This window comes from Egretta garzetta, unplaced genomic scaffold (assembly GCF_000687185.1).
Source record: "Egretta garzetta isolate BGI_Z169 unplaced genomic scaffold, ASM68718v1 scaffold768, whole genome shotgun sequence".
In the NCBI taxonomy this organism is placed as follows: domain Eukaryota; kingdom Metazoa; phylum Chordata; class Aves; order Pelecaniformes; family Ardeidae; genus Egretta; species Egretta garzetta.
Window position 1 is genome coordinate 600,981 of NW_009260594.1, and position 20,515 is coordinate 621,495.

The window sequence follows — 20,515 nt, forward strand, 5'->3', positions numbered from 1 at the left end:
CCTTCTATCATGGCATCCCTCATCAAAAAACCTCATATCACTTCACAAATGTCACAATAGTAGTTACAGTCCCTTATTTGCAGGCAGGAGACAGACTCCAGTAGAGCTGATTGGGCTAAAGCAGAGGCTTAATTCAAACTTTCAGCTTGACATGTTAACTTCTAAAAGACAGCGAATATTATGAGCATCTTCTGTACTCATTTCTTCCCTCTCCCCTGATCTGTCAGAGAAAACTTCAGATGAACCGATGTGCAGGCACATTCAGACATACCACCTCTACTTATTTGTAATTCCTTGCCATCTTAGTTTCTTATTAATTCTTAGGTCTCCACTTTCCTTCCCAAAACAGTAAGGACAACCACACAAGCCAGAAAAGACCGCTTTACATTGTACCAGGTCAGTGCATCCTGCCTCTTCTTACACCTCACTTAGGAAATGGTACAACATGAGCTCATTACAGCCATTTCCAAAGATACTCATACTGTATTCACCGCTGCACTCTACTCATGATTACATGAGCTAAACAGCACTTGCAAGAGGTGCCTGTTGTAGCAAATGAATGTACCAATGACTCTCACACTATGTTCACTGCTGTCAGATGATCATCAACTTATTCCCATCCTTGGAAAAAGAGCCTGCTGTCCTGCTGCTGTAATCAATTTGCCCAATCAGCCCAAACCAAACTAATTAGACAATGTAGCTAGCCCAGATTCCACTGAGACAAAACCCACAGTGTGCTCTGTGAGGCTGAGACACAGAGCACAGGTATTTTCAAAGAAAATCTGTGTAGAATGGACTGAGCAAAGCCATTAATCCAACTGATCTTGGCTCCTTGACTTCCCTGGTATATGCCTTAAGTGCAACTGCTCCACTCCATTCCCATGCCTCCCTACACCTTACGCTCTTTGACAAGAAAAAGACATTTATTTATTTATTTATTTTACACTTGATTTATCAGCTGTAAGCTGGACTTCGTAATTCTGGGGGGAAGGAGGTAACATTTGGATCACAGAATGCACTTTGGCTAGTGAAATATAGCTTCACAGTAGTGAAGTACTGACATTTTGTTGTGAAAATCATGTCAGTATGAATCTGTTCAGGTTCTCGTTGCACCTATTGGTCTTATTTTAAAATACTTGAAATACCCAGGAAAGATTACTGTAACACCAGAGACCAGGTATTATCAATTCCTTCACAGCAATTCACTCAGAGATTAATATGTCAGCTAAAATTGCAAAAAACAAAACTCCTGAGGATTCATAGATTTTTCAAAGCCAAAATAGAGAACTACTATGTTTTAGTGGTCTTTATGAAACAAGTAACGGAATTTTCTAGACAGAAGAGTTATGAGCTAATCATAGTGGCACTGTGAAATGCCTTTGCACTCCGCAAAAGAGCTTGCATCAGCCAAGTAGGCAGTTCTGCTTTGTCCTGAGGGAACTACCCAGGGCAGAATGGAAGAAGGATTGGATTGCAGTCAAGGCATGACAACAGAATCAGCGAGAGCCCGAACACTGCTGGTGTGTGCCCCAATCACACCGCGAGGTGGTGGCAGTCCCTTACTATCTGTACAATTAATCTTGTACAGACAACTGTCTAGTTACCTTAGCCACCTGAGAACTTGAGATTGATGAACTACTGCCTATACACCAGTTCGAGGTCCTTGGATGAAGTACTTGCACTGTTTGACGTAGGAAGCTGCATTAGATCAGTGAATAATTCACACTGGCAAGCCATCCGCTTTAATGAAAGTATATGTAGAGTTCAACTGTGAGTAGAGTTAAACATTATGAATCAATACACTTGTTACATCGAAATTAATTAAAAACCCAATCACCCTTATAATTACACATGCTGCCTCTATGAAATAAAGCTGCATGGCTGGTCTGGATCTGCCCTCCAGCAGACACATATATTGAGGCCCCTGTCAGAGTAAATCTCTGCCACACATTCACTGGCTCATATCTAAAATATAATGGGAAAAAGTCTTTACCAAGGTATTAAACTAAACTAGTGCAAACAACTTGCATATGGATCACTGGGAACGATGACCCCTTCACCTTACCAGCTAGAGGGAGATGATCCATTGACTCTGCCTTGTCCAGGGTGGAGGGTGATGCAGCCCGTTTCACGTGCTCAGGAGAGCTCTCCTCCTCAGCTGCAGCAGATGGCACTGTAATTGGCTTAACAACTTGAGTCGGCTTTCCAGGCAGCTGAGCAGGCTTCTTGGCAACTGGGGCCTGTGTCAGAGGTTCATTCTAGCATAACAAGAATTTCATATTCCATGCATCAAATCTATTCCAGAGTTGAGGACAGCATCGCAAGCATCAAACACCATGGTTATCACTGTATCAGCCATCTGGTATCACTTTTGAGGGGAGCATAACATTCCAGACAGCAAATTTTAACTTCTGGAGGTTCATGAGCCATGCCACACCAGTAGGTAGTTGACATATGCAAGCATCAAACCTCACTATAGAAAGGACAAAAGGAATGTTCAACAAGGCAGTGATTTCAAAAAAAGCAGATGCATGCAGAAAAACCATCATCCAGGAATTCTCTCCATTAAAAGCTACTCCAGTTGAAAGCACAAACAATCAGCAACCAAATCCAGAGAGTTAAAGAAATTATCTCATCTCTCTCTCCTCTACACTATAATGCAAACTGAAATTACTACCAAGATTCTCTTCAGATTTCTGGGAAATGTATGTCATCTCAGTACCCTTGCTTGACTGGAAATCCAATGGCCTCATCTCTGCATACCACAAGAGACAGCATTTTAACTTTTACCTATCCTACTAAGAAATACTAACCTCTTCCTCTTCATCATTCTCCTCCATGTTTGCCAACTTACTGGCGCTTTCCAGAACAGCAGCTATTGTGCTGTCGCCATCTGTTGCTGCAACACCAGGAAGAGGGGGAAATCCTGAGAAGGAAAGGAATACAGAAGTAAAGAGTTGCATAAGTTGTGTCTTCCATATTTGTTCTTTTCTGTAAAGCTATTTCTATCCAAGTATCTATCATCTAATACATTTCAGAACTCAGCATAACTAGGCTGAGGCCAAGGCCACAATGCCTTGCTAGATAAAGTCTGAGTGGTGGGTTTAAGATCTGATCTCTCACAAATATACAGGCTTACAGGGATGATGCTAAAACGATGCAATAACAGAGCATAATTTTCTAAGTTGAGCAACTGGCAGCCAGCCAAGGAACCTTCACAACCTCAAGACTTTGGTAATAGAGATGCCTCCAGAACCAGGAAAGAATTTAGTCTCTCTCATTTGTACAAAAGGACAGCAGATTGTACAAAAAGTCACTGGCTCTTTTTTTCCCCTCTCACTGCTGCCTCACCCTAGCTGGTACACAATACAGCAGAAAATCAGTGTTACCCCATAGAGTAATAAACAATACATTGCTGACATCTGGATAACACACTAAGCCTCTGCAATGCAGAGGTTGCAAAGTAAGGCAGAATCACAGTAGTTAAGTGTGAAGTATAAGAAGAACTGTCCTTTTCATTATTTTATTATTCTTTTAAGGATGGGAGGAAGGCTTGATGATGGAAGAGAAACTCTCACTTCCACACTACCAGTTCAGTGTCAGCTTCAGACAACAGAGACACAGAGCTGCTACTATAAAATGTCTGTTAATAAGATTTATCTCATTAATATGTAGCAAGTATTTCTTGTTGCCAGTCTCATTAGAAGTGCCAAGAAATTACTAAACTGCTCCTAAGCCTAGATGGCTGCTACAGAGACAGAACAAGTTTGAGGTACATGGGCAGGTAGAACACAGAATCCTGTGCTGCTGCCCTCTTGTGACATTTGATCCATTAATTCAGCAGCATTTCTGTCTCCAAGGAGGTCAAGGCTGGCACTTATTATGATCCAGATGCAATGAAATGCACTGCCAGTCCACTACATTGGTGGTTCCAGTGACTGCTCAATGGCTGTCTTCAATGTAAATCATGTGGCCTCTAAATGACATCTGAAAAACATGCATCTAATGTGTAAGGAGACTGAGTTATGCTTATTTTCAGAAATGTAAACATTGAGTACCTTACTCTTACAAAAACTGATATTTACCAAGAAATGGATTACATTCTAGAACAAGTGATGCTAAACTGCTTTTCAGGAACAACTTCAAAGCAGGGACCCTTCAAAGCAGTACATGACCTGACAGAGCTGGCACTGCCTACTTTATTACTACCACAGTGCTTGCCATTGCCACATTTGACAGTGACAAAAAAGCCACAAGGTCCACGTCCCTTTTCTAACTTAAAAAAACCTAGGCACCGCTTTGCAGTGCTAAGTGTATCTTTTCAGATGAACGCATCAGGCACAAGATAAAAGGAATGATGCTTCCTAGGGGAGAAACAGTATCATGCAAAACAGAGGTGGAGCATTCACAGATGACCTTGCCCAAACTTTTACAAACACAGCACTATATGTTCTGAAGAAGGTAAAAATGGAGCGTCTCAAGAAGCAGCTTCAGTTTCTGCCTCTGTCACTGTCTCAGTGTGACCACAGGCATGATTCGCTTTGCCTCTTCTCTCTACTTTTACTAGCCATGAGAACTGCAATACTGATCTGACTTGTGAGGTGTTGCAAGAAGATAATTAATTAAATATAGAGTTTGAGGCTCCTGCTGGGAATCAACAGAATAGGAAACATCAGGCAAATTTTTTCAGTTTCAAAAATCTCCTTCCAGTAAATTCCAGTTTAATCTTTCCTCTAGGAGGGCTGGCACAGAGGACAGATACGTGACATTTTCAGCAGCTGCCCATGGTTAATTTGTTTAACTTTTCAAATAGAGTCAGTTTCAAGTTCCAGCGCTGTCAAACGAGGAGTCAGTAGTCAGGAATATTCACCAGTGTGAAAGCTTGGGAGCATATTAATAAGCAGTTTCACAATACCATCAAACAGCAAGGCCAGCCTACTTACTGAAAAAAAGGAGGAGCTGCTCTACAGGATGAGGAGGCAATACCTGCACACCTCCTTCAGAGCCCAGCAGATACAGAGAAGTTGTTATTAGGACATTTTATATTCACACTTACCAGGAGGAACAGGTAGCTCAGAAAAGTTCACATTTCTCCCTGCTTTATGGGCTCTTATAGCATCCTGGTATTGCTGTAATCAAAGGCACTCAGTAAGACATAAAATGAAGTTGACTATAAATTGGCAATCATCTGTATTTAACCAGCATAAATATTGCAGAATACACAGTATTTTGCTATAGTATGTGCACTGTGTCTATTTCTCCTCCCTCTGAATGCTTTACAGCTTCCCTATTGGAGCTCTTTTCAAATAGAAGGACAATACACAAATCCCTTCAGCCTTGAAAAAGTCTTCAGCAACATAACTAATTCAAATTGCTTTGCTGGATGCAAGCAGCTTGCTACACGTTTGGTTTACCTTGGCTATCCTCTCGTGCATCCTGCCTTTCCGGTCATCCCCGCTTGCTTTAGCCTGTGCTGCTGCTGACTTGTACTTCTCAAGCCTTTGCTGCAATGCTTCCAGTACTGTTTTCGGCTGCTGCAGGGAAGCTTGAAATAAGACAGACAATGAAATGCCACATGATTCAGATTTCAAAACATATGAGCTGCCTTTTTCCTCCCCTTCCTTACCTTCTGCAAAGACAAAAACATCATTGCAAAGTCTTATTATGAATACAATTTTTCTAAGGCAAGTTTAACAACTTCTACTTCCATCACTGATACAGAACAAAAGTACAGATGGGATCAGCAGCAAACAGTATTGAGGAACATTAGCCAGGTTTCCTCGATCCTGTTGCAGTTCAGTGGGATAGGGCAGACCTTAAAACGCCTTCCAGCCCTGCTGTTTTTATGTTTTTGCTACAGAAATCGAAGTCTTACCTGAAGCTTCTTGGGTCTGAGGTTCAGGTGCTGTAAGATCCTGGGAACTTCCCACTGGAGCTGGTACCTTTTGCTTGGATGGATCTTGTGCGTTTCCTAGGCTTTCAAGATCTGCAAAGCAAGGAAAGCAGGAAGTTTCACAGTGCGTTCCACAAACAGCAAGTCAATCCATGTTACTCAGAAAACCATAAACTTGATCACATCATCTTCCTGAAAGCTTTTTGGCTTCAAAACAGTATATGCATGGCTAGGTAAGTTTAAGGTTTGCATTATTCAGAGAAAATGTTTTATTATAGAAAATCTCAAATGCTGATCTAATTTAGGTTAGTACTGCTTGAGGGAAAAGAGGAAAAAAAAAAGTAAAACCAGTTCAAGTATTCTAAGAATTCTCTCCCCAAAATATAACTTCGGTATCTTGACAGATGGAAAGAGGGAACAAGATTGCTAATTGACTAAAATACCCTAGTAACAAAAGATGTGCTGAAAAAAGGAAGCAAGTAATACCATCTATTCAGACACCCAAGTTCTGGCATTGTATAGTAGTGGTTATTTCAGAAAACTACACAAATATCTGCTGCAAAAATCTTGCACTTTTTAAGGCAAGATTATATCACGGGTGAAGTTTATCTCTAATGCCATTTGGTGATCAGTTTATGACTTAAGGAGTCATAAAACTCATGACGTATTGAAATAAATCTATCAGTTTCTTAGAATAAAATGATGTACTAAAGTAAATTGTTTAAAACACTCAGTTGCACAGACCAAATATTAATTGTTGGTGGTGATACTACACCCATTTAAAAAAACCCCCTCTTTTACAAGGATCTAAGTATCATTAATATTGGTAACTTGCTTTAAGATTTAGACTTTACTGCACTGCAAACTGCTTGTTTGTCTCAATCTGAATGGTATGAACCTCAGTTGAAACACACAACACCATCAAATATTACAGTAAACCTTAAGAATGTGCCGTTACCCTTCTTTCCCTTCCACTTCACATACTGCCTGCTATTATCTAAAGTTATAAGAACATGAATATTAGGCATCAATACCTACTTGAACTTGTAATTCACAGAGAGTAACTTCAACGTAAATAACGATACCTCAGTTTTCTTCGTTAGTCTTGATTAGAATTTGAATATGCAATAAACCTCACACCTAAGTGATCTTCAGTTCTTCTTACAGTTTTGCAATCAAATTCAGAATCATTCCATTACAGCACAGAGAGACTTCTAAAAGAGGTTTTGTAAGACAAGCCTTACCCTGAAGAGATGGAGGCATATTCTGGAGGTCTATCGGCTGCCCACTATCCAAAGCTTCCAAGACTACATTAAATTTCTAATGCAGAAAAAGTAAAACAGGAGATTTACTCTAGTATATCCAACACTTGCTAGCTGTCACAACGAATATTTGACACTCAGCGCATGTGGGTACAGCATAGGGTATGTTTACCACTCAGGATTTCTTGTGTGCATACCTTGCCTTCCCTCATGTATTCCTTCGCTTTCTCCAGGTCCCCTTGCTGCTTGGCTTTTAGAGCTGCTAATTTATACTCCTTCTGCCTCATAAGTAGCATTGCTCGTGTGCTGCTGCTCTGGAGATCTGTGAGAATGAAACAATGCTGAGACTTACACAGAGCATACAAGACATGCATCCCTTGCTGTGTCCATCTATTCAAACCTGCATTAGTTCTCTTTTGCTTTGAATCACACAGCCATCTTACAAAAGCCCTTTTTCCTCCAGTCTCCGGAAGTCCTACCATACATAACAATCCCACTTTTCCCAATTGAAAAAAAAAAAAAAAAAGTATTTTAGTCAGTATCTCAAGACTCTTGGAAGCTTGCAATTCTATATGTCGCAATATCAAAGGAGAAAGTGAGGCACAGGAAAAGTGACAGATACTGATACAGCACTTATAAAAGCTCTATAACAATAACTAATTCTACTGACAGAAATTCAACATCCCATTGACAAGTCTATCTGAAACATTCAGCAGGGAAGTTCCAACATAAGCAGTGCTTTGCTACACAATAGAAACATCAAGAAAGATGTGGCATTAAAATAGCATTGCAACTGCTTATCCTCTCAGATCATGGTACCTGTTTCCACAATAGGACTAGAAGCAGCATGACCCTGTAGAGACTCTGATTCCAGATGCTGCACTGCCTCATCATCTGCAAAAGTCTCAGCTTTATTCTTTGGTAGGACACTGACTGAATCTCCTGAATTCTCTAGCTCCACTCCCGTGGCTTGAGATAAGTGAGAAGAACTCTTTCCTGTTGCAACAGGAGGTGGCATTTCTTCTTCATTGATTTTTTTGCCTTTCTTCACTGCAGCCAGCATGGTTTCCAGTGTCTGGCAGAGATGGAACAGCAAAGTCAATAGGCAATTTCATCAAACATATTACTAGCATAAAATCACTAAAACACAAATTCATTCCCTTATTCATGATAGGAATTATTACGCACACCACTAGAGGTTGCTGGACTTCAGCTCCCTATTTTTCTGCAAGGCCAACTTCAGCATTAGTGAAAGGTGTCCAATTGTCAGAGCAAAACAACACAAAGGACTTGCAATTCTGGAGTTTGGGTAACAAGTACCTCAACACCTAGAATTATTGGATAGCTGATGTGGTCCACTCAGCTTTCTCACAGAAAATCACCAAGGAAGCCAGTCACACCAACTGTAGATGCATTTTATGTCTTTAAAACAAAATAAAACACACCACTCTGAAATGTCACTGCCTATGTGGATTCAAGGAAAGGAGTCTGCATACCTATTTAATGCAATGAGAAAAGCTGTTAAATACTAACAAAGGAAATGGAGCTTCTGCTGGTGACCTATGGCAAGAAGCTCTCACCATCTGTAACACTGGTTAACTGCTGCTCATTTTTTTAAAACCCTTCCTCCACCAGAAATACTACCTTCCTCAGATTTTTTTTTTTTAATTTAAAGTTCAGACAAAAGATCACCACATACTTCAAGCCAAAACAAATTTTACTTCTTCCATCTTTCGCAGACACCAAAATGGAAGCACCGAAAGACAATAACAACAACAAAATCTCATCAGTGCCAGAATCACTGCTATTTTTGGTTAGCCATGGCATTTTTTGACCTATTAAGCAACAGCAGTAGAGATACTTTGGTCTGACTACATGTGCGACTGGGGTTCAGATCAGTACAGCACCCCACACACAGTTCTCTCTTCTCCACGTGTGGGATGACAGACTAACTGGAAATGGAATTAAATGCTGAGATTAAAGTTCACTGTTCCAAGAACTATGTACAAGACATAACTGTACACCATTTGTTGGCATGTCATTTTGCTAAGTAACAAACTGTGAGCTGTGAAGCGAGATCTAGTCTATTATCCTTAGCTACACTACTTAGGCACAGGGAAGCTCCCTACCTTGAAAAAATAAAGTAAGTGGCAAACAGCGCACTAAGCTTCATTACTGGATGAAATAAGCTGATTTGCCTATCCCTCTCGTGCTCTGAAAGGTCAGGTGGTTTCACATACGTTCCTTTCACAACTAGGAGACAGCGGACACATACAGACGTCTCCTTTCTTGTGCATTTCCTCCCCTGGGTTTGGCTTCAGTTTTTCCTTTTGCACCCTAAGACACCGGGTAGCTAGTGAGACATTGCATTCTTCCCTCAGTGGACACCGCTGAGCTATAAAGCTTTGCTCAACAAGACAGAGCTGGCAGCTGTCTGAGGTAGTGCAGGAGACCAGATGAAAGCAAACAGGGAAATAAAGGCACTCTGCACCGCAGCAATCACCAAGCACTACCAACTAATTACAAGCACACCACGTGGCTGAAAAGATGCAAAGCTGAAGAAACTGCACCTTGATGCAATTTTTAATTGCACTAACGAAAAATCCTGTTCTATTCATTTTCAAGCACAGCCAACAGACCCAGGACAAGGTATCACCTTCCTTTGTCTCACAGAACTGAGTGGAAGGTTAGCATTTAAGCGAAGGCATCAGTGCTGAATTGGAAGGTATATGCACTGGGAAAGCTCCTAAACTTTGCTTTAAGGTTAACACTGAACAGTCATCACAGGCCAAATGCAGATCTAGTTGGTTGGGTTTAACATCAGCATTCACCATGAACCCTGCCTCCAGCCACCACTAGCCACATTCAACAGAAACAAAGCTGATGCACAAAAAAGTGTCTGAAGTTACACTTTAGCTATTTGCAACATCAGATTGGTAGTAAGTAACAAGAAATGTTTTTAAAGTAACTCAAGGCAGCATATTAGACTTTCCCCTTTCAAATTCACACACCTATAAAGACTCCGAACCAACACTTTAGAGAACTGACTTTGCCTCCCCCTCATTCATATACCTGATGAACCCAACTTACCTTAAGGCCTCTTTCGTATCGGCGTATTTTGGCACTCTCACCCAACTCCTTAGCGTTAGAAATTGCTGTCCTATAGTTAGCAACTCTCTTCTCTATTGTCTGTTGCAGCTCACTGGTAACAGCAGGAAGTGAGGTGGTCTCAGAAAAAATAATAAAACAAATCAAGAAAACTTATTTCATCCAACTATACGAATTTTCGCACAGCACTGAAAAACAAATACTCCTCTTCTACACAAACTCCCGTTAATCAAGAGCGCAAGGACGAAACAGTCTCTAAAACAGAGGAACACTTGTACTGCGCTAACAGTCCCTGGATCCACCTCTGGGCTTTCTCTCAAAGGCGTAATAGAGAAGAATGGGTGGAGACATTTAGAAAACTGCCAGTCACAGGGTAATTGGAGCCATGTGGTTAGGGAGTAGGTGAAGAGAACAGTAAAGTCTCTCAAACACCAAACAACAGAGGGTGTGAAGAGGTATTTTGGCACAAATCTTGACTTTTTCTTATTTTTAAAACATGCTAGTATACTCCCTTCTGGGGTTCTTCAACCTGGTTTTACTACAACGGCTCTTTTTCTTCCTCCCATAGCCTGGAAGCAGTTCAGTGACAAAAGCAGCCCAAGCAAAGTTAGGAGTAGCTACGTATAACCATTCCACAGCTACAGAGACCTTTCAGATGGCTACTGATGTAATTATTGCAATTATCTCTATAGAAACACTCTCAGACCCAACTATTAATGGGCCCAATGCACAATGGCACTGGAATCTGTAGCACACAGCAGAAATATGCCAGTAACTGAATAAAGGATTTGACTGCATGAAGATTGACAAACTAAGCTAAGAAAGCTAATGCTACTGAGAAAAAAATACACAAAAATGTCAAAAGGTGCTGAGCTATAACAAGTCCCACAATTTCAGCACACTGCTCAATACTCTGAGGGGAAAGATACCAACTCTGGAAGTCTGAACTGCAGTCTGCATGCTCTTATGTCTAATGAGGTACAAGACATGCTTGATTCCAACTGTTTACTTCCTCAATTCTATGCTAACATTAAAAATAATCCTCTGAACAAAGCAAAAAATTCACCTATGTCAATACAGCATAGGTTTCCACAGAGACGACAGCAATAGTGTAGTTATTCCTTTCTTGGGAGGACAAGACGACCTCTCTAGATCCTTGTTTGTGATCCTCATATAAGCTGCATGACAACATTGATTCAGCAAAACTGTCAGGAATGTGAAGCTCTTTCCTACCTGTGGTTGCTGTTCAGGTTGCTCATTTTCTGGTTCAGCTGTGGATGGCTCCATTGCTATCATTTCGTCCTCACAGCTTCCTGTCTCACCTTCCACCCCCAGAACTTCTTGCAATTCTGCCTAAAGTAAAAATAAAAGCCAACAAAAGGCTTTTCCTCAAAATTTTCTACTTCCTCAAAAGAAAATAAAATCAAGTCTCAAACTCCAAAACCTTTGGATGGACCTTGAACCCAAACAGAGAGCCTAAACATCTTATAGTCTGGTAATTTAAATTTTTTTTTTATTTTTAATTGAAACTGGTTCCACTTGTATTCACAACAGATACCACTCAAAAGCCACCCTGCAGCTCCAGGATCACCGCACAAGTTTGTGGTTAGAGATCTGAAGCTGGAGAAGTTCAGAGAAGTACTTTTACAAAGATCATTCAAACCCAAATTTGAAATTTCCAAAAAGTATCTATTAACAATGGCAGTCAAATTCACTGCTCAACACTCCTTCCCTAAACCCTGCCAACTAGATGACTCACTGAAGTGATAGAGAATTTCTTGGGAGACAGTCTTTCAGGCGAAGCACTACTTGAAGCAGTAGCAAAATGGTGACAAACATCACTTTAAGGAGAATATCCCTGGCTGTGTTTCACCAGCTGACATGGAATGGGATTCCTGTTGTTCCCCCCACTTCTCTAAGACTCTCACATATGAATGTTAGCTAGGAAATTCTCTTACTCTGGTGTGCAGGGGCTGGATCCTGCAAAGCCCTATATCTAACTGAATGCTTTTGCAATATTTTAGCTTCTCACCACAAAGTTAAGTAACATTTTCTTTAATTAAAAAACAAAACAAAACAACAAACCCACACACAACAACCTAAGACATACTAAAACTTTTTGCTAACAAAGTTAGGCATACCAACAGATCTGTATCTTTCTCCAAGTCTTCATCATCTGCTTCTTCCTCCTCATCTTCATTCAGGTCCTTCATACACTCTGCAGCCATCTTTTCAATATGATCCATGGGCAGAGGAGCTGTAAAAAGAAACCACAAGGAGCCATAAATCCTAAGTAACAGTTACGGAGTCACTGTACATAAATTCAAAAGGAGTTGCTACCAGCTGAAAGAGAGCAGTGACTTCTCCTCTTGCTGTCCCTTTATCAGATAGTGTCATAGGTAAATGGGTGTATATTCATGGATAAAGGACAAAGACTGGGGAAGTGAACACACGGGAAAAAAGCAATACTAGTCTTTCCGAGAGTGACAGTGAGAGCAGGCAATAAGACAAGGAAAATGCCTGCATCCAATAACCTAGCACAGAAATTACATGTCAGGGAGAAATAATGTCTGTTTACTAAGGAGCTTGAATGTCAAAACCATAAGCACCATGATAGACTAGCAGGTGTGGTGGGACACAACAGCACTCAGAAAGCATAGCCACAAAAGACAAAGATACTGTGGTAGATTTGCACAGTAGTGACATTTAAGAGTGGGTAAGAAAGACAAGTAGGACTGGATGAAACTGCTTCAGGGAAAAATTACTAGAAGTCACCTCAAGCTCCTAGGCTGATTTAAGATACAGATAAGTATCTCTGTGATATTATTTACAGAAATATCTAGTTACAGAAACTTTGTCATAGAAGACTTCAATTTTCCAAAGAAAAACCGGACAATACTACTATTCTTGGATGTTACATCAAAACTGTATTCCTCAGTTAAGATAAAACTCAATGGTGGCACAAGAGCAAATAAATATAAATTGTTGACGAATAAATCTGATCAGAAGTTCCTATCCATGAAAGGGAATCACTGGAGTAGCCTCTGTCCCTAGTAGGAATAAATATCTGAACTAGTTTTAAGCTGATGCTAGATATTTACAAAAGGTATATGACTTGATTGTCCATATTAACAAGGCCCGGGCTCAGCATCTTTGTCAGACCTTTCTGTTCTCTGTCCTTTGCCTCATGTCAGTCTACCCTAACAAAATGTAATTCAACTCCTGGTGAATTCTGACCTATGGAATAAATTCTGACCCCATATGGAATAGAAGTGGTCCGCATCCATCCCTAAGTGCCAACAACCTATTTCTTTCTCCCAATTCTATCCCTTTTCTTCTCTCCCTCATGTTGAACTAATTTGAGTTAAAAGTACTCTAACTCCCAAAGATCTGCATGTACGGATATGATCAAGTCAGCCCAACAGTTAAATGCACAAGATGCAGACACTTGCTTTAAACATCCCAGCACACCTGTTGGTAAAACTTCTGTTTGCATTTTCTTTCAAAGCCAAAAATATGTTATTGTGTGTATTACAACAGTGCACGCAGCCATAAATCAGAACAAAGTTCAAGGCATTTACCATAAAAAATGCTGAGCTCAGTTGTAGTTTGATTGGGAGCTCTCTAACTAAATCACTGGAGTTTTGCATAGGGTCTAAATTCCGCTTGAGACTCCAACAGCTGATCCATTTTCTCAATCTACAGTCTTAAACACAAGTATGTCTCTCTCTCTTCATCTCATGTTAAACTGGGTATATATTTATCCTTTGAAAATGATGATGCACATTAACATCAATTCTAGAGACATACTGAACAACACAAGCCATAAGCCAAAACACTGGCTGTTAACATGATAAGCAAGGAGGCACAGCAAACTATGCATATGTTTGAGGACAGCAAAAGAGGAAGACAAGATCTTTCTACCTTGAGAAACTACTTGTTTTACACATCAAACTATACTGCAAAGTCACACTTGGCATACAAAAATAGAATGCTCCAAATCAAGGCACCATACTTGTCCTGAGCCAAAGCAGCAGCAGAACACTGGCACAGAGAATTGCTAAGCAAATCAGAAAAAGCGCTGTTTCTTCTGCCTCTCTAACTATACTTCTGCATTTTCGGCATTGCTGTCTCATGCCCATGAGATTTTCCCTTTTCCAAATCTTCCTTGGCTACTTTGTCTTGCAATTTCTCTTCAAGCTTCTGGTCTTTACTCCAAAAACTCTACTTAATTCCTCCTTGCCGAGTTCTCATCTCTACTTCATGCTGTGCCAACCACATTTTCCTTAACTATCAACTTCCTCCACACACTCTCAAAGGTGAAGTTACTTGCACACAAATCCCAGCTGTCCGCTTAAATGCCTCTGATACTTCCCCAGACATGTGACTGTGACTCACCAGTGTCAGTAAATGCTGAATAAAATCTAGATCTTCAGGACAGAGTTCTACAGCCAATTTGAATGGATCTAAACTGGATCCCATCCTTTCCTTGCATTTGCTAATCAGCTGAAAACTAACCCAGGTACCAAGCTGGTTCTGTTCAAATAATCTAATTTACCACATCAGTGCTTCGGTACCTATATTAAACAAGTTCCTCATATATTTGACCCTTCGCAAAACTATGCAACTAGGATAGTAGGCCATATCCAAAGGCAACTGGCTGTACTTCAAGGGTCAGAGCGTCCCTTACACGAAGCCCCACTAGAGGCAAAACAACGAACCGAGCCTCCTCGGATGGTTGGTTCAGCTCTAATCCAGGGTGGCAAGTTGAGGCTACAATTTCAAACATCTGAGTGGCTGACTAGCTGGCATTTATCAATCACAGATAGCAGAGATCTCTGTAGTTAAGATGTTGCAACACTACAGCTTTTGCTGCCTGCATCTTCAAGCTAGTGTGAGAGATCACATTTTCCCCCCCAACAAAGCTCTAGAATGTAAATGCAGGAGTGAATCATTGCACCTTGTGTTCAGCCAAGAACCGAGCACTAGTATGTATGGTACTGGGTCGCTTTTTTCTGTCCCTTCCCCAGACAGGATCTGTTTCTTCCCTGTCCTTACTGTTCTCTCCTCCTTTCTAGGCACCGGCCAGCATCCTGCCCCTGCCATGCACCGTGTCCCCATCACTACACTGTACCAGGTCTCATGAGTCCCCAGCGCCAGCTGTCCACTTGTTAATCTTCCACAAGCTTCTAATCTATATACTCCCAATTCTACCAGGAAAACAGAATAGCCATGAATTATTTTGGAAAATAGTTTTATGAGCCATAACACATACCTTTAGAAGGCATAGTAAATGTTAATTTGCACTGTCTGAAGTTTCATTTCCCTCTTATGAACAAAGAGACTGAAAAAACACATTAAGTGACATGATCAGGGCCAGAAGGAAGTCAGCACTTGAAAAGCTGACAACAATTCAAGAGCTCCTCACACCCAGATCCATCCTCAAAACACTATTTGACATTTTTTAACCATGAGTAACCTATGTCCAACGGCAGAAGTTCTGCTACTGTGCTTAATTAGCACAATTGTGCTTGTTAGCTTTAGGGGTTTACGACAGTCTTGAAGTCTGGAGAGTGGAAACTATTTAGAATCTAGTTTTAGATACAAACACCTCCTCTGTCTCTCATCAGTTAAAGCGTTTAGACAGTCCCTTTTGCTAAGTATTTTAAAATTCTTCATTTCCCTGCTGATCTGTGTGAAGTCCCTTCAAATATTACAAGCAAATTACTCCAGAGCTGCAAATAAGGCTGTAGTTGCACTAACCCTTCTTTCCAGCATCTGTTCACGCACCCATAGCAAGGGTAGGTCCCGCTCTCTTTGTTCCATCTCAACCATTTGCTGCTACCCCTCCCTTGCAGCCACAACAGCATTCAAATAGGCAGGCATCAAACCAGATCAAGGAACTGATTCAGCTGAAAGCCTAGCACAACAGAAGTTTATTTTTATAGATCAGTTTCCCAAAGCAGCTCACCCTGCAGCTCCATAAATATGTATACCAGCTTACAGGTAGAGCATGCTCCATAGAGACCGCCCCTCTCAGCAGCAGCCTTGATTTATAGTAGATTACAGCAATGCTGTAAAACAATGCATAGCTGCATGCAAACACTATCAGATAACAGATGCTTAAAATATTAAGAATAGTAATGATCCATTCCAAGACACACTCTAACCTGCATAACACAAACTACATGATACTCCTAGTAATTCCAACAGTTCCAGGATTTCTGTCTTAAAAGGGTATTCAGTTTTGGTTAGAGTCCAAGTAACTAAAAATGTAATGCTCGCTCAGTAAATTCAGTCTTTAAACAGAAACAGAAGAACAACGAACCAACCCACCCAACCCTCCACAAAAAACATGATTTCCATTTTGAATTAGTCTAGCACCTAATACACCTTTTTATGACTTCATATACTAAACAAGCATGTCTTAATTTAGTCATTAAATTGGCCAGCCATCATATATCTTTTTCCTATGTCTACAAGAGCATGGACAAAAAAACCTCTTGCCCTCAAGACCAGGATGGACAGGGCTCTGAGCAACCTGATCTAGTTAGCAGTGTCCCTGCTCCCTGCAGGGGGGTTGGACTAGATGATCTCTAGGGGTCCCTTCCAACCCAAAACATTCTATGATTCTATACCCTTTTTGTGGAGTAACAACTTAAACCTTTCAAAGTAAAGGAAAGAGTAGTTGCAATTTCAGCTTCTATCAGTGATGAAAAAAACATTTTAGATAAATATGTGATTTGTAAATAGTAAATTTTTAATAAATTATTCAGGTTGTCAATAAACAAAATCCACACACTTTAACTTACTTTTCCCTTTTGGTTTTGATTTCCCTTCTTTCAGCTTTGCTCCCGTGAGAGCAGCAAGCTCTGCTTCTAGGTCCCCATCATCCCCACCTTCTTCTGCACCCAAGAGCATCTCTTCAGGATTGAAATCTACAAACAGCCCCAGCTGGAGCCCAGGGAAAATAAAAATGAAAAAAAAAAACCAAACCTGCAGTTAGAACAGAGATGACACTCAAAAACATCACCCTGCACGGATTATTTAAACATTTTCATGCATTCTAGATTCTATTCATTTTTTTAAAGCCCACTATCATACCACTTCTATTACCAAAACAATACATACCAGGCACCCTTAACTGATACAACATACATAAACCTTAATAAGCCACAACTACTCCCCCTACAACTCTACACAGTCAATGTTTTCTTAAAATCAAGCCTATCTAATAGTCTGACATAACAAGGTAAAATAAAATGATGTCTGTTACGCTGAACCTCATGAAGCAGGTAACATCAGGGAAGCTCAGGGTGGCTCCTACAAAAACCAAGCTAAAAAATATTCAATCATCACTCACGCAATACAGGTTTGACATGTGTACATTGCAGAGATTTCACTCTTACCTCTCAGAAGAAGCAATATTTACATATACAGAACTGTTCCATACTTCTCATTACCTCAGTCTGTAAATCATAAACACATGGAAAGCGCATGCACACACACAGAGAAACACAGCCACTACAAACCCAGCAACTACACTGGAGAAAACAATCCACTGTCTGGAATAGATCATAAGTTAAGCAACAGCATCTCAGGTAATATTATTAATAACAGTCATCAGAATTTGACAAAGTAGTGGGGGTTATCACTCAATTGTTGCAAAACATGCCAAAGGACATAAGTATCAGAGAAATCTCTGAGGTCTTCGTCTAAAAGGTATTCTTCTAAGGTGCCAGTTTATCACCATTTTTATATTGCTGTTTAAGATACTAACTGCCCCAGAAATAGCAACATCCTTATTCAAAGTATGCTAAGCTTTTTTATAAACATGAATTAACTGAATTAGATTCATCCTGCGAGGTAAGTGGAGTAGGTTTCCTCAGACTTCTTCAAAGCACAAGCCGCTGTTGGCATATTGATCTTCACATGGCCGAGCAGGCAGCAGTTCAGCTTCTCTCAAGCAAAGGAATAAAAATCAGTTGTCATTATCACAGGAGCTAACAATCTCCTCCCGCCTCTGAGGATGCAAAGTGCTGCCAGAAGCTGAAGCTGCCTGTCAGTTTATAAACTTGTGCGAATAAGTAATTAACAATTTTTTTTTTAACCTTGCAGAAATCAAGGTGCTGGTGGCTACTGCCTTGAAATATCTTGTGTCCTTCTTTGAACCCTTTTATAATCCCAAAGGAGAATGTGAAACAGCTGAGAAACACCTATTCCAAGGATGAGGAACAGTATTCAAAATCAGCAGCTATTTGTTTACTAACCATGATCCTGCCCTTGACATTCTGTGAGGCACTGGGCAGATCAGTTAGCCACCCTTCCTCTGCCTTATCCATCTCCCTTCCGTAAAACAAAACTAATACTTTTGCAGTCTTGGATAGAATGGAAAGAAAGTGAAGACAAGTTTTAATTAGGAAATATTTATAATGATGATCTAAAGATCCAAGTCCTATGGAACACACATACACCTTTTATCAATGTGCAAAACGCATCAGGAGCACGTGATCTGTTCATTACTGCACTGCAAGCGTAGAAAGTGGAGCAAGTGCAGTAATGAAGTCAAGAACAGAATCCAGAAGTTCCAGCTCTAAGTCTCTCACATTCTGTTCTGTAAGGGACATTTCCAATGAAATTAATAGTATTAAACAAATATTTAATAAAACAGAAAAAAAGAGGTTATAAAAACATTGCAGTCGATATGGTACACAGCACAAGAACAGTTTAAATTGAGTTAATTTGCAAGTGAACAAGCCATTAGCATATTTGTTTCAAGAAACAATCCTCAACCCTGCAAGAGAGGCTGAATAACTAACTGTGTTGCATTAGAAATCAGTAAAATATGTTAATCGGATCCTTTATTTACTTTTTGTCTTTTTAGAGTGTGGTTTCTTTTTTGGGGAAGGGGAAAAGATATTTTCACCTTTTATCCTCTCCCTTGTTCAAATGAACTCAATTATATACTACCTCTCCAACTGAGAAATGCAAACTTTCACATTAGAACAATGGTGACATTATGGACCTCTAACTAAACCATTCTGCCTCCAGTATGAGAGCACTCGTTCTGACAAAATCACCAAAAGAATAAAGAGTATATCTTAGCTATTTTCTCTATTCTAATATCCTATTCCAATCTCTTTTCACATTTCCCTATATTCTTACCAGTTATTCCCCTTCTGTACGTTACTTGCCTCTACTCTACCTTCAAAGGTTTCTAAAGTTCCATTCTGGTTCTAACCTGTTCTTTACCTCTAACTATACTCTGTTCTTCTTCCGCTACTCCACACGGAATTTTACCTTGGCTGTATTTCTAATTTTGACACTGTTGCCCGATTTCTTACACCTGCCAACCAAGATTAGATCATGTTTCTCTCCTTAAGGCTTCTGAAAGTACATCCAAAGTTAAAGAGTATGAAAAAACCCCAACACACAGACACATATAAGCTCACTTTTAGTTACAGAAGAGGGACGTAGGCTTATCAGACTACCTGCTGCAAGAAAAAATTACTATACGCAGGGAAATTAAAATTAGCCATCTCTGGTGTAGCGCCTTAATGTTCTCCCAAATGTGCCCCCAAATATTCTGGTCGTCTTGTTTGTTTTCTTAGCGGTGTAAGAAAAACCTCCATATAGTTATTGAAGTTATTATTAAATCTCAGCATAGCTGGGGTAGGAAACTACTATAAGCATGAGTCATGAGGTCTCATGCAAAGATTACAGCGTTACAACATTGAGGCCTCCCTGCAAGACCTCCACTGCTGCGTGTCGGATATTTACTTCAGTAAGAATGTGCTAAAAGTGAAAGAAGGAAAATAGGCACCACACAACATAAATTTTTTTCATGGTCCTACAGTATCTTATTAACGCATGGGAGATTCTAGCGGGCAAACAGCAGCAAGGGACCTGAACAAAACTACCCTGAAGAGCAGTAGGAGTAGGAGGTTCCCCTACCTGCTTTGCAATCACATCTCCCTGGCCCTTTGCCTTCCTTACCTGCTTTGCAACTGCAGCTCCCTGGCCCTTTGCCTGAGGGCTTTTTTTAGGTCTTCTGCCAAGCATGCTGGTTCATGAATTTCAGAGGGTTGTGTCTCTGAGGGACTGAGAGCACACGAAATTGAATGTCAGTATCCTCGCCTGTCTCAACGCACCGCAAACTGGACGAAGGCAGACAGCACAGAGCAGGCTGCGCACAAACCTGCAGCTCGTGCCGGCACCCCCAGGTACCGGGCAGCGCCAGGAGGGGAGGCGG

The 20,515-nt window shown here is 40.5% G+C and overlaps 1 protein-coding gene across 6 annotated transcripts in view; it reads right to left on the reverse strand.

Moving 5' to 3' along the window:
• Positions 1-20,515, reverse strand: part of CC2D1B (coiled-coil and C2 domain containing 1B) — a 37,253-nt gene that overhangs the window by 13,095 nt on the left and 3,643 nt on the right. For 3 of the 6 annotated variants that reach the window (XM_009644639.2, XM_035900186.1, XM_035900189.1), the window contains exons 2-14: positions 20,260-20,364; positions 17,076-17,217; positions 12,405-12,520; positions 11,497-11,616; positions 10,246-10,383; positions 7,975-8,230; positions 7,353-7,477; positions 7,138-7,213; positions 5,876-5,986; positions 5,415-5,545; positions 5,057-5,129; positions 2,814-2,926; positions 2,066-2,258 (exon numbers count right to left, since the gene is read on the reverse strand). In XM_009644639.2, the coding sequence (XP_009642934.1) occupies positions 2,066-2,258; positions 2,814-2,926; positions 5,057-5,129; positions 5,415-5,545; positions 5,876-5,986; positions 7,138-7,213; positions 7,353-7,477; positions 7,975-8,230; positions 10,246-10,383; positions 11,497-11,616; positions 12,405-12,520; positions 17,076-17,217; positions 20,260-20,325 (1,660 nt within the window). In that variant the 5' untranslated portion in view covers positions 20,326-20,364. Of the gene's footprint in view, positions 1-2,065; positions 2,259-2,813; positions 2,927-5,056; positions 5,130-5,414; positions 5,546-5,875; positions 5,987-7,137; positions 7,214-7,352; positions 7,478-7,974; positions 8,231-10,245; positions 10,384-11,496; positions 11,617-12,404; positions 12,521-17,075; positions 17,218-20,259; positions 20,365-20,461 lie in introns of those variants that run through there. The other 3 variants (XM_035900187.1, XM_035900188.1, XM_035900190.1) reach the window with 3 other exon arrangements.